The sequence below is a fragment of the Bubalus bubalis genome, chromosome 17 (genome assembly GCF_019923935.1).
Source record: "Bubalus bubalis isolate 160015118507 breed Murrah chromosome 17, NDDB_SH_1, whole genome shotgun sequence".
NCBI lineage: Eukaryota > Metazoa > Chordata > Mammalia > Artiodactyla > Bovidae > Bubalus > Bubalus bubalis.
The window spans coordinates 832198-844905 of NC_059173.1; the positions used below are offsets into that span (position 1 = coordinate 832198).

Consider the following 12708-nt stretch of genomic DNA (forward strand, 5'->3'; position numbering starts at 1 on the left):
CCTTCTGCTCTTGAACAGGCTAGAGAGCATGCTGGGTGCAGAGATGCACAGCCTTCAGGGAGATTCCTGGCAGAGACCTGCCCTCGGCGGTCTGCGCGCAGAACCGCCACAGTGTGGGCCCGAGAGACGGGGAGAAGTGGCCCCCTCCTTTCACTCCAGACACGAGCAGGGCGGGCCCTCCAAAGAGGCCGCCCTGGGCTCCATGGCACTGTTTGGTTTTCCATCAAAACGACAGAACACAGCCAAATTCTACCTTAAAAGCATTGGTTAAAAAGGTATGGACTAGATGGACAAGTCATCGGTCAAGTCTTTCTCTGGATCTTGAGAAATTAGAAAGAGCTCATTGAAACATTTCAGAAACAACCATGTGCATGAAGAGGACACAGCTTGGGGGGCTGCCTCACCCAGGGGGCCGGCCAGGGGGGTCGCCTGCCCTCGGACACACCCCAGCTCCTTGACCGTCTCAGTCACGTTCAAGGGGGAACAGGAAGTCCACTTTACTCCCAGCCATTGTCTTTGATCATGTGAGCGAGCTCGATGATAAATTTTCCTTCTTTATACTTCTGACTGCTTTCAAAGGCGTGCTCCTTGAAGAGAGAGAGAGGTTTCAGAATAGAATCCGTTTCGTTTTTCAACTTCTTTCTACATGCAGCGAAGAAAGGAAGGACAGGGTCACGTCTCCCGGACATGGCCCACGCCGTGCGGCCTGGGGCTGAGAAGGGGCCGCTGTGCGGGGTCAGGCGTTGGGGGCCTCAGCTGTGCAACTGAGCGTGGGCTCAGCAGGGCAGTTCAGAAGGTATGGTGAGCAGGGGCCTCCTTCCCGGGGCTCGGGGTCACAAGTGCTGGAAAGGGCCGGGGGCGGGCAGGGCAGGGTGTATTGGTGCTGGGAGCGCGCCTTCCATGCACTTCCCCCACCCTCCTGCGACGGGCCCAGGAGGGTCCTGGGGTGGGGGCTGAGCACGCCAGATGAATCGGCTGTGAGCGTGGCCACAGGGTCACGTCCACAGGCCTCTGCCCGCGCCCAGCCTGCCCGGCGGGCGCAGCCTCCCCGCCCCCCCGGCCTGCGGCCCCACCTTGACGGTCGGCACCCGTCCTTTTCCGGCCCGCTATCTCCATGGTCACGCGGACCCCGGGGACTCACATATTTCCACCCGAGCGTGGTCTTGCAGTTCTCGCAGTAGATGTCAGCCACGGCGTGCAGGCCGGTGAGCAGGACTCGCTCCTCCGCAGGGCCGCAGCCCACATTTACCCTGCGGGGAGGAGGCACTGGCACCCTCGCAGGGCCAGGCCTGCTTTTCCACCTGCTGGCTGCTCCCAGGACCCAGGGGTGTCCTCCCTGACTCCCCAGCTGTCCCTTGCCCCTCAGAAGAGAAGGCACAATTTCTGGCTCCCCCCCCCCCCCCCGGGAACCCAGGATGCTGCGAGGAGGCACCCAGAGTTCGCTGTTGCCATGGAAACCAAGATGGACCCCAGTTGGGGGCAGCCCACCTCCCGGCCTCTGAGAATAGCTGGCGCTGCCCTGCCCTGGTACTCACACTGAGTTGAAGAGGTAGGCTCGCCCCTGGCTTCCCTGAAAAGACTGCAGAGAAGGAAGAGGCGTCAGAGGGCCCGCCGCAGTCAGGGCTGCGTGACGGGAGCCCTGCCCCGGGAGAGTGGAGGCACCCCGTAGACCCGGACAGATGCGGAGGGGCCACCGGGCAGAGCGCCCATGAGCCTGTGCCCGGGACAGTGTGCCAGCCTCCAGCACATGTTGGGGGCACGGAGTGGTTGCCGTGCCTTTCCATGGGAACTGTGAGAAAACCATGGCCCCAGGCGGCCCCTTTCTGGGAGGAAAGCTCATAGCACGCTCACTCATTCCAGGACGGCCAAGGAGGCAGAAGAGAGCATCTGTGTGTCTCCAACCTCCGGCCAATCCCAACTGCATGGCCACAGGACCTGGAGGGGGCACTGGACATGGACTTGTCACCCCAGGTGCCAGGCTCAAGGGACCAAGTGGGACGAAAGGCCTCAAAAATAACCAGAAGCGCAAACGGATCAGAACCTTCTTTTGGTTCTTGCCTATCACCCAGGAACAAGCTCCTGGCCCTGGAAGCCAAGCGGCCTGCGGCCCAGGCCTCGGTTTGCACAGGTGGCCGGTGTGTGTGCAAACCCAGCCACCAGCCCCCTGGACCTGCCACTGGGCGGTGCCACAGCCAAGACCACAACGCAGCTGCACACACTCACACACGACTTCCCACAGTGCCGCCCACGAGGCTGCAGACATTCAAGTTCAGCACACCTGGGAGAGTCCATATTCCTCTCCTCATAGGCCCCTGATTTCGTGAGCAGACACTTGCCTTGGAGATCAGCTCGTCGTGATTGGCCAGGTGGGCCCTGCAGTGGACACAGCTGTAGGTTCGGTGGCAGTTTGGCAGATATGCTTGGAAAGTTTTAGACTTGGTCATCTTCACCATCGCGGGGCACTCCTGGCTCAGCTCAGGGCTGGCACGAGAGGAGCTGCAGCTCTGCTGGGCTCTCCAACAGAAGAAACACTGGAACATGCACGCCAGAGCCGTTGTTGTTCACAGGGCGTGTGGCTCTGTCCACACAGCTCAGGTGAGAGAAACGCCACAACCTGTAAACACACACGGCAGAGGGTCACGGAGAGAAAGAGCCACAGAAGGACGTGCCTGGCTTAGGACGCCTGTTGCAAAGACGCGGGAAAGTGCAGGCCTAGACGTTAGAGATCTAATTCTTTACGAGAAATTGTACATAAAAAGAAGGTTAATACCCGACCATGGACCCTAACTCTCCATTTAGTTGGGAGTGGCTCGTGAACTACTTTCACACATAAATAATTTGAGAAAACAGTCTTTTGTCCTCTGGCTTTAGGACACGTGGAAGAGACAGCAGCCAACAAACTTCCCATCTGAGAGATGCCAGGAACGCTGGGCCCATCCTGCCCCAAGTAATGGAACTCGTCAGTGGCTCCAAGCACCATGATGTCTACGCATGTGTGGTGGGTCCCGTACTGGTCTCCAGGAAATTACCTATCAATCCAGAAATACACCCTCATGCACAGTCACGTGATTTTCAACAAGGGTGCCAAGACCATTCCACGTGGAAAGGGCAGAGCCCTTCCAACAGATGTGCCGGGAAAACGAGACGGGCCTGTGAAAAGAATGATGCCACGCACAATGGCGCACTCAGTGGGCCAGGCCTGAGCGTAAACTGGAACTAGGCAACTCTTAGAAGAAAACGTAGGGAATGGTCTGCATGACGCCGGACCTGGCGGTGACTCACTGGATCTGACACCAAGAGCAAAGATGTGTCTGAGGACCCCGGAAGGAGACGCGAGAGGAGACTCGGAGTTGCCAGGACTCGAGGACACAGTGCAGGCTGATCGCCAGCAGACCCGAGGGGGGTGAAGGAGAAGGAAGCCACGCCGCATCACTCAGTACAGAGGCTGCAGAGCACTGAAAAAAAGCAGGGACGTCTGAGAAGCCTCCTGAAGGGAAGGGAAGGCCACCTTTCACCAGAGCAACTTCCCCAGTCAGTCAGCAGAGGGCGGAGGCAGAGGGGAGGCACCCCAAGGCCCTGAAGGGGAACCCCGTTCTCCCGGGACTCTGCAGCGGGAATGTCGCCACGGACCATGGGACCTGTCATTTGCAGACGAGCAGCTTGACTTCCGGAAAGCATCACTGGAGGAGATTCAGGGATGTGCTTCAGACAGAAATGAGAGAACAAAACAAAGCCCACTCGGGTCTCGACTTCAGACCACAAGGAGGCAGGACGATGAGTAAAGAAGAGGCTGAGTGCGCAGGCGGGCAGGGCAGCCCACCTCCGGACTGCTGCACCTTGCTCGGGACAGGTGAGCAAGAGAGCAAGGCGGAGGCGCGGGCGGAGCAGCGTCCAAAAAGCAGCTTCGCATGTGGACTAAAGGGACGCTCTGCTAAATGAAGGGTAAATGTACCTTCTGATGAAACATCTGTACCAACAAAAAGAGCAGGTGTGTCACTTCCGAACGTGTAAAGGGAGGTGAGGAAGGGAGGAGCGGGCCAGGGGAAGAGCAAGAATCCTAACGAAGGAAGATTGAAACCCAGGCATTTCAGTGCGTAGGTGAAACGTAAGTGGACTCACGTTAGAGTTGAAGGTTTCAGACTAGACAGAAAACACACTTTATCTCGATGCTGCTTCCAAGACACACACCTTAAATTAAGGCTCAGAGAGGACGAAAGGAGAAGCAAGAGCCTGGGCGGCAGCAGCAAGACCTGTGGCCGTGATTACTCGCTGACACACGCGGTTCCCACAAAGAAGGTACAGTAGAGAAAAGCAAGTCAGAACCGCAGTGATAGCTCCTCACACCTGTCAGAAGGGCCATCCAAAAGACCACAGATAACAAAGGCTGCAGAGGGTGTGGAGAAGAGGGGGCTCCCGGCGCTGCTGCTGGGCATGCGCATTGGTGCAGCCACCGTGGAGAGCAGCGTGGAGGTTTCAGTTACCATACAACCAACCTAGCGAGCCCACTTATCTGGAGAAAACATTCAAGAGGATACACGCAGCCCAGCGTTCACATCAGCACCGCTCACAACAGCCAAGAATGGAAGCAGCTGAGTGTCCACTGACAGGAGTGGATAAAGGCACCCTGGGGGTGTTTGTGTACACACACACGCACGCACACGTTCCATAATAATGCCATTGGCAGCAGCGTGGACTGACCTAGAGAGCATCACATTAAGCGAAGTTAGACAGACATCATAAGGTGCCACTTACAGGTGGGATCCAAAAACTGACACAATGAACTGATTCACGAAACAGAAACCAACTCAGGAAACAGACTCACGGTTCCCAAAGGGGAGAGGCAGGCAGGGTGAGGGATAAGCTAGGAGTTTGGGCTTAACACACACACACTACTATATGTGAAGCAGTCCACACGGACGTCGTCTGCTGTGCGGCGCAGGGAGCTCCGCCAAATGCTCCGTGACAACCCTTACGGGAGGGAGTCTGCAGGAGTGAACGCACACTGCATCGCTGCTGCGCGCCGGACAGACACGGCGCTGACACCAACCACATCGCAAGGAAAATGAACGAAGAAGTTAAAGCAGCAAATGGATAGAAAAAGTACTAAAATAATGAAAACTATTACATATGTTTGTATTTCCCTTAAATAATAACATTTAATGGAAAAACTTGATGTTCAAGCTGGTTTTAGAAAAGGAAGAAGAACCAGAGATCAAATTGCCAACATCTGCTGGATCATGGAAAAAGCAAGAGAGTTCCAGAAAAACATCTATTTCTGCTTTATTGACTATGCCAAAGCCTTTGACTGTGTGGCTCACAATCAACTGTGGAAAATTCTGAAAGAGGTGGGAATACCAGACCACCTGATCTGCCTCTTGAGAAATTTGTATGCAGGTCAGGAAGCAACAGTTAGAACTGGACATGGAACAACAGACTGGTTCCAAATAGGGAAAGGAGTACGTCAAGGCTGTATATTGTCACCCTGCTTATTTAACTTATATGCAGAGTACATCATGAGAAACGCTGGGCTGGAAGAAACACAAGCTAGAATCAAGATTGCCAGGAGAAATATCAATAACCTCAGATATGCAGATTGACACCACCCTTATGGCAGAAAGTGAAGACGAACTAAAAAGCCTCTTGATGAAAGTGAAAGAGGAGAGTGAAAATGTTGGCTTAAAGCTCAACATTCAGAAAACAAAGATCATGGCATCCGGTCCCATCACTTCATGGGAAATAGATGGGGAAACAGTGGAAACAGTGTCAGACTTTATTTTTCTGGGCTCCAAAATCACTGCAGATGGTGACTGCAGCCATGAAATTAAAGGACGCTTACTCCTTGGAAGGAAAGTTATGACCAACCTAGATAGCATATTCAAAAGCAGAGACATTACTTTGCCAACAAAGATTCGTCTAGTCAAGGCTATGGTTTTTCCAGTGGTCATGTATGGATGTGAGAGTTGGACTGTGAAGAAGGCTGAGCGCCAAAGAATTGATGCTTTTGAACTGTGGTGTTGGAGAAGACTCTTGAAAGTCCCTTGGACTGCAAGGAGATCCAACCAGTCCATTCTGAAGGAGATCAGCCCTGGGATTTCTTTGGAGGGAATGATACTGAACCCGAAACTCCAGTACTTTGGCCACCTCATGCGAAGAGTTGACTCACTGGAAAAGACTCTGATGCTGGGAGGGATTGGGGGCAAGAGGAGAAGGGGACGCCAGAGGATGAGATGGCTGGATGGCATCACTGACTTGATGGACATGAGTCTGGGTGAACTCCGGGAGTTGGTGATGGACAGGGAGGCCTGGCGTGCTGCGATTCATGGGGTCGCAAAGAGTCGGACACAACTGAGCGACTGAACTGATGTGATCTGAATGGAAAAACTTCCATTAGATAAAACAGCAGGGAGATAAGTAGCAAGTATAAATCTTGTTACTTCATAACAGTCTCAAAATACTAAGTCAAAAGTTGGAACAACTTTGGGATAAATTTATAATGAAAATAGGAGCAGGGGTTGTATATAATGTTGGCGTGCTGGGTACAGCTACATAAGCACAGCGTGCTCCTCTGCACTCGTCACCAACCGACAAACACAGATGAGGGCAGCACACTTCATTTTGATGAAGAAACTGGAGCTGAAACACACGTAGAAAACCGTCTGAGAACCAGAGACTCCAGCTCATTACTTCACGTGCACATCTACCGAGCACACGGTGCGCCTCAGCACTCAGGGCGGGACTCGCGGCGTGCCCTCAGACCTCGGCACAAACCACAAGTCAATGTGTCACTAGAAAACTTCTCATATGCTTGTAACTTAGGAAATATGCTTTTATATACCCATGTGACTAAGAATAATGGAAATCAGAAAATATTTTGAACAATAAAACGGGCTTCCCTGATAGCTCAGCTGGTAAAGAATCCACCTGCAATGCGAGAGACCTGGATTCGATCCCTGGGTAGGGAAGATCCCCTGGAGAAGGGAAAGGCTACTCCAGTATTTTGGCCTGGAGAATTCCATGGACTGTGTAGTCCAAGAGGTCACAAAGAGTCAGGCAGGACTAAGTGACTTTCAAACAATAAAATAATTACCAGAACTTAAGGGGAATGTAGGTTCTTACAGGATGGATATTAGAAGACAGGTGGGATTACTGAGCTAAACACCCATCTTGAAAAACGTCCAGAAGTCACAGGAAAGCAACCCTAAGAAAATATAAGAAAGTAAACAAATAGGGGGAAAAAAATAAGAGAAAAGGGAAGCTGGACCCCCTGGAGAGGATCCACAGGCAGAGGCCTGCCTGTCGGCTCAGCCAGCCCCCGAGACGCCAACGGGCGCGAGACTCGGGCACAGTTGCTGCGGTCGGCTGAAGTCAACATAGGTGAAGGCCTGAACCACACGATGATTCCTGGAAAAAAGCTTAAAAATATGACTCAAGAAGAACTAGAAAAGCTGAATAATCCTGTCAACACAAATCAAGTCACTGGTAAAAATTCTCCTCCTCCAATACACACCCTGGTAGCAAAGAACTTCCCCGGAGAAGCCGACTGCAGCTCCAGAGAGGGCTCGTTGCAGCTGAGACCGCTTCCCGGGAAGAGAAAGAGGAAGCGCCTGCCCGCCATTTCACGTGGCTACCTGACCTCAAGCCCCTGTCTGGGGGTCAGCACTTTCACTGCTGGGGCTCAGGTTCCGTCCGTGGTTGGGGAACAGACCTTGCAAGTCCTGCGGCAGAGCCAGAAAAGAAAAACAAGAATGGAATTCACTAAGTTTCTTCAAAGAAACCAAGATGCAAACATCCTATGTAATACTGACCGGACGGGGTCCAGCACTGTGTTACAGGGTTGTACAACTGGGGGGATCTTATCACAAGAACGCAAGATGACTGAACATTGGAAACATTTACCACCAGTTGTTCCATTTATCTGAATGGATGGGAAAAAAAGTTTGGAAAAATTTAACATCCATTCACAATTTAAAAAACATTCCATGCAAACTAAGATTGTAGAGACTGTTTTGAGGCATGTACCAGAACATCATACACCATGTTACAAGTTGGAAAGTACCCTTTGAGATGGGGACTAAACCAGGACGCCTCTACACCCTCATTCAGCCTCCCGGGAGCCCCAGCCAGCTCCACAAGGCGAGGAGAAAAGCCTCCTAAGTGAAACCATGCTGGCACACAGCAGTGTAACAACAGAGTATCTGTGAGCAGACTCAAGACCCGAAACACCTTGTACACAATTCTGAGGGGTAAAAACACAGCCCTACATCCATAAAGAAGGCTGAGCGCCAAAGAATTGATGCTTTTGAACTGTGGTTTTGGAGAAGACTCTTGAGAGAGTCCGTTGGACTGCAAGGAGATCCAACCAGTCCATTCTGAAGGAGATTAGTCCTGAATATTCATTGGACTGATGCTGAAGCTGAAACTGCAATACTTTGGCCACCCGACGCGAACAGCTGACTCATTTGAAAAGACTCTGATGCTGGGAAAGATTGAAGGCGGGAGAAGGGGACGCCAGAGGATGAGATGGCTGGATGGCATCACCGACTTGATGGGCATGAGTTTGAGTGAACTCTGGGAATTGGTGATGGACAGGGAGGCCTGGCGTGCTGCAGTCCATGGAGTCGCAGTCAGACACGACTGAGCCACTGAACTGAACATCCATGGGGAGCTACACCATGACCAGGACTGGAGATACCGTGAATATGAATCTTCCTCAAAGTCACTGTTGAATACAATTCAAGTCGCAGCATAGGAAGCACTGTCCACACGGTATAGGAAACGTGTGTGTCCACCTGCGAGTGCAAATGAGCCAGGGAGCCGGTGGGACAGAGAGATTGGGTCCAGAGGTGTCTGCGGGGGACGGAGGCTTCCTTGACCCTCTCAGGGTCCCTGGCGGGGTCTGAAAAGGAAGCAGTAACCGGAGTGGGAAGCATTTACACCTTTCAGACCAGGGCTCGGTCGGTTTGAGAAGAACTAACAGGGCGGGAAGGATTTGGGCAGGGGTGGTCCAGGAGGAGGAGGACCCCCAGCGGTCTCCCTGCTCAGGCTCGCCACGCCTCCTGCTCTCTCTCAGACTCCTCCAGCTCACGGTGCCCAGGAAGCTGCGGGCTACACCAGGCGGTGTGTCCTGGGGGTGGGGGGCCGGGCATACCAGTCTCAACCAGGAAGGAAAGCGTTCCCTGCCTGCAGGCCCCGAGTCCGTCTCCATGTCTTCACCTGCGTCTTCTCTGTATTTAAAGGAGCCTTAAATGTGGTACCTTCTCTTTTAGCCCTGGTGGCTCAACTTCAGAGCCCTGGGCCCCTTTCGAGGCAGAAGCACCAGTGACCTGGGCAGAGACCACCGGATGGCCTTCACCAAGCCCCGCCTTTAAACAGGTGACTGCACGGCAGCCCACCCCAGCCTTCTTGCCTGGAGAATCCCAAGGACAGAGGTGCCTGGCCGGCTGCAGTCCATGGAGTCGCACAGAGTCGGACACGACTGAGCGACTTTTACTTTTCACTCTTAGAACGGGGACATCCCTCATTTCTAACTCCGAGTGACCTCTAACAGAGCAGGGCTGTTTAAGTGGCATCTTGGGGACTTCCCTGGTGTCCCAGGGGTTAGGACTCGGTGCCTCCACTGCAGGGGCGAGGGTTCAGTCCCTGATGGGGTAACGAAGACCCTGTCCCCGGTACAGCCAAGCAGACAGGGTGACTGCTTGCCAAGGCTTTTCTGTTTCTTTGAATTTCTCCGGGTGTAGATCGCCTCTCGCATACTGCCAGCCCGCCCCCCTGGAGGCCCCTTCCCCCGGAGCACCAGGCCCCGTCCATCCTCGGTGCCCACGGTCACCCTTCAAAGGCCGGCGTGCCTCCAGCCCGCATGTTCTGCCATCTGTCCTGCCCTCCCCCCTCGCTGACCCCTGGGGGCCCGGCGGAGCTGGGGCCCAGCCTGGATCTTGGTCACAGAGAAGCGTGTTGTGATTTAACTGGGATTTCAGGCTGGGCGTCCCCGAGGCCACCTTCTCCAGCCACCAGTACAGCGTGCTCTTCCAGGAGACCTGCTGACAGGTCAGGGCCCATCTTGGCACCTGAAGGGCAAACACGCCGCCGGCCTCACTGCTGCGGCCCTGGGTTTGGGGAGCAGCCACCATCCTCCCAAGATGCTAGCGTGGGGTAAGTTTTTAGAGCAAAAATAACATTCTGGATTCCAGTTTTCCTCCTAAAATAAGCATGGATATTTATTTTGAGAACATGAATCAGGCCCGTGTCCACATGGTGCTTCACCATTCGGAAGACAAACCTGAGAACCAGAACCCCAAGCGAGCAGCTGACTCCCGGGAGGGTGTAGGCTCCGGCCCCTCTGGCCCAACGTGGGTTTGTGAGTACTCCCAGCCCGGCCCTGCCCCACCTGCCTGCTGAGCAGTGTGCTGGCACTGAGCCTTTCTTTTCTAAGAGCCTCTGATATACTGTTTTAATTTCTCCCCCTAGTAACTAAGAGTCCTTGAGTGCCTCCTAGCAGAAGTCGCCCACTTCCTGCTCAGAAGGGAAGACACAGGCAGGGATGCCTCTCTTCAGCTCCAAGAGGGAGAGGAGGAAAGATGCTGGGACCCTTGGCCATTTTAGGAACCTCATACTCATTGAAACACCAAGTACCCCTTTTGTCGAGGAAGGGATGGGAAAATCAGAGATGCAGAGAGGAGCCAGAACGGGGCTGGTGCTCAGCAGAGGCTGTGCAGCTGAGGGGTGGGGACGGGGGGGACTCAGATGGACCAAGACTGAACAAAGCCACATGAGGGGAGGCTGGGGGGCCTCAAGCCAAATTGCTACCCGACCTGTAAAATGGGCCCAGGCGCCCCGAGAATTGCTCCGGGCGTCAGGTAGGCTGCGCGGTGGCCAAGGGCTGTGTCCATGCCTAACAGCGCCCACGGGGTCCCTGGTCCTGAGGCCGCCTGGGCGTGGACACGGCCCGACTCCACGGCCAGCAGCCCGCCCAGTGTTGCAGTCACCGCAGGGGTGTCACCCAGCGCCCAACTGGACCAGACCCTCCCCACCGTCCTCCCTGGAGCCTCAGCCTCCAGGGACCTGGCGTCCAGCGCTTGCCCCATTCTCCCCTCTCCCCATGCTCTCCCCACTCCTGCAGGTTTTGCTGATCAGCCGATCTAACCCCTTTCTAAAAAGTTAAAGCCAAACGACTCTGGATAAAGTGTTAGAGACGAGGAGGAGAACTTCCACTGCTTCTTCGTATTTGAAACTACCTTCCCTCATCAGTTTTTCAGGGAGGAAGAGACACTCCCGTGCAGCAAGTCCTCGTGGGCATCCACCTCGCCCCCCGCCCCCCGCCCCCCGGATCCTGGCGGGCCCTGACAAGGCAGGGAGGGATCAAAGGCTCTCGACATAAAGAGCTTTATAAAGGCATGTACTTTTACCGGTTTTTAACTTTGGCAAGCACACCAGGCCCACGCTGGGTGACACGGCACACAGGTAGAGCGCAGGTTGGGCCGGGCTGGACTACCTTTGCAACTCTTGTGTAAACATAAAAGTTGTTCCAAAATAAGCTGATTTCAACTCAAAAAGACTCAAACAAATAGGTAATCAAGATCACTCAGTGTCCAGTGCTAGGTGGTTACAGCCCTGCTAAGACGGGGCTGCCCCTGGGTCTGGCCAAGGCTCCCCCCACGGAGAAGACACCTGGCCCCTAAGATACAAGGGGGAGGCGGCGGGAGGGGCCCAAGCTGGCCTACGTCAGACCAGAGGCCGAAGCAGGGTCGCGAAGCTCAACACCGGGAATGGGCCAGCTGCTGCCGGCGTGTCCACCTCCGGAGAGCAGAGGCCGCGGGGACGGTGAGCGGAGGACCGCCTGCTCAGGGCCGCACCTGAGAGCCATCCCCGGAGGCGGAAAGAACATTCTCCGCGCAGATCAACAGGTTGAGGTGTGTGTACGCTTCCACATAAAGGCGGCACGCAGCGGCTCAGAAAAAGCCGGGGGTGGGGCCGTGGTCCACCTACCGGGCCCAGTCCCACCCAGAACGGGCCAGACCTGGACTCGGCGCCGCCCGGGGCTCGGGGCTCGGATAGTGAGCCCCGAAGCCCGACGGGCGCGAGTCGTTTCGGCCTCGCCCTGCACAAGGGCCCTTCGGTGCAAACGCGGGGGCCTCTTTTGTCCCCACCGCCCCCCGCCCCAGCGGCGACCCTGCCTCCGGGGAAGAAGCCTGTTTACCCCCGGGCGGGCGGCTGCGCCCGCACCTTCTCCGCGGCGGGGCGGGGTCGGAGGCGGCGCGCCCGCCCCGAGTCCCGGGCCGCGCCGAGCCCGCGGCCCCCGCCCGCGGCCGACACCGCTGGTCCCCGGGGCCCGCCCTACTCACGGCCGCCCACCGCTCCGCGCCCCGGCCCGCAGCGCCCATCGGCCCGGCCTCACTCAGCGCGGGCGCGGGTCTCCGGCGGCCCCGGCGCGACCCGGGACGCGCTGCGGCCGTTTGCGCCCCGGCCGCCCGCGAGGCATCCCCGCCGCCGCCGCCCGCGGGCCGCCTGCCCTTTGTTTTGGAGCCACGGCCCCGCCGCGCCGCCGTTAACGGCCTCGGAGCGGGGCGCCCGCCAATCAGCGCGCGCCCCCGCCCCGCGCCCCGCCTGGAGCACCGCCTGCTCCCCATCAGTCGGGCAGGGCGGGGCGCACGTGTCGCGGCGCGCGCCGCGCGCCCATTGGCCGGCCCTGCCAGCTCGGCCTCGGAGCCAGCC

General features: G+C 56.0%; 1 protein-coding gene across 5 annotated transcripts; it reads right to left on the minus strand.

Moving 5' to 3' along the window:
- Window positions 1–302: 302 nt before the first annotated feature.
- On the minus strand, window positions 303–12493 carry YPEL1 (yippee like 1). 5 transcript variants are annotated; one of them, XM_025267229.2, is made up of 5 exons: window positions 12339–12492; window positions 2337–2614; window positions 1536–1579; window positions 1142–1250; window positions 303–587 (listed from the first exon to the last, which is right to left on the minus strand). In XM_025267229.2, the coding sequence occupies exons 2-5, from the start codon at window positions 2538–2540 to the stop codon at window positions 498–500; spliced, it is 447 nt and encodes a 148-aa protein (XP_025123014.1). In that variant the 5' UTR covers window positions 2541–2614; window positions 12339–12492; the 3' UTR covers window positions 303–497. The 5 variants fall into 5 exon arrangements, with proteins under 5 accessions (XP_025123014.1, XP_006065658.1, XP_006065656.1 ...); XM_006065596.3 differs by lacking the exon at window positions 12339–12492 and adding an exon at window positions 11850–12202; XM_006065594.3 differs by lacking the exon at window positions 12339–12492 and adding an exon at window positions 7508–8364.
- Between the last annotated feature and the right edge of the window lie 215 nt (window positions 12494–12708).